Source organism: Nematolebias whitei, chromosome 6 (assembly GCF_014905685.2).
Source record: "Nematolebias whitei isolate Nwh7 chromosome 6, NemWhi1, whole genome shotgun sequence".
Taxonomy (NCBI): domain Eukaryota; kingdom Metazoa; phylum Chordata; class Actinopteri; order Cyprinodontiformes; family Rivulidae; genus Nematolebias; species Nematolebias whitei.
This window is the reverse complement of record NC_056503.1, coordinates 49227117-49228297: the sequence shown is the minus strand read 5'-3', so window position 1 is coordinate 49228297 and position 1181 is coordinate 49227117. Positions and strand designations below refer to the sequence as shown.

The 1181-nt window shown below is 42.5% G+C and overlaps 1 protein-coding gene across 1 annotated transcript in view; it reads left to right on the top strand.

The window, feature by feature from the left end:
- Positions 1–1181, top strand: part of LOC119411452 (coagulation factor X) — an 8572-nt gene that overhangs the window by 5714 nt on the left and 1677 nt on the right. The window contains 2 exon segments of the mRNA XM_037678404.1: positions 4–196; positions 320–434. Coding sequence (XP_037534332.1) covers positions 4–196; positions 320–434 — 308 coding nt within the window.

Here is a 1181-nt window from a genome sequence, read left to right as displayed (position 1 = left end):
TCTTGAACACAACACCACAGACCAAGGAGTTCTTGAACACAACACCATAGAGTCATCTGAGGAGTACAGGACACTGAACGCAACAACATGCTGGACAGGTGGTAATGAGACAGAGCAGAGGGAGCGGAAGGGGGCGGAGCTATCTCCTCGTATCGTGGGAGGGAACCTGGAGAGGCTAGGAGGGAGTCCCTGGCAGGTGTGATGTCAGCTGTCTTATTTTACTGCCTGGTCAGAAAAAAACTGCTGTAATTTGCTGAAAAATAAAGATGTAAAAATGTTTTTCTTCTGTGAATTGTTTGTGTTTAAACTGTTTGTCCAGGTTCTGATCCACAGGGCTGGTGGTTTTGGTTTCTGTGGAGGGACTCTGGTGTCGGATCGATGGGTTGTTTCTGCAGCTCACTGCTTCGAAGAGTCTGCAGACTACGTCACTATAGGTGATAACACTGTTACCAACTGCAGACCAAAGGTCCTCTGTTAGTAAAATATTCAGGATGACACAATGACTGGATCTGCGCCCAGATCAGCAGGGCCTCAAATGTCAATTGAAGAAAGCACCTGCACACCTGCCATCATATCTGTACTCAGACTAGTGAAATGTCAAGTCATCTCCAAATCGATTGAATTGATCAAACATATTCTTTAAAAACATTAATTTTTGGACTGTAAGCTAACCCTAACTAATTCAAACCCAATGACAGAATACTTCAGTTAACAGGAAGGGAAACTAACCATAACTAACTATAAATTAACAAACCCACATAACTTTATTTAATCTTATGCCAAGGACAAAACAACCCATTTCACAGAGGAGTAAACTAACTCTAACAGATCCAAACCCAACGATGGTACTTAAGTCATAGGAACCAACCTTATCTATCCATAAACTAACTGTAAATTAGCCAAAATAAGAAAACAGTGCAGTTCACAGGAGAGTAAACATTTCCCCAGTTGTTTGTAGAACCAAGTATCTTGGAGCTGGGATGTTGGCATTGTACTCCTCTAACAAACTTCCTGTCTTGTTTTTGTGCTATTCCCAGTTCTCCATGGTGTTCCCTGTTCTCTGTGGCATTCTCTGTTGTGTTCCCTACTTTCTGTGGTGTTCCTTGTTCTCTGTGGTATTCCTTGTTCTCTGCGGTATTCCTTGTTCTCTGTGGTGTTCTTTGTTCTCTGTGGTGTTCCCT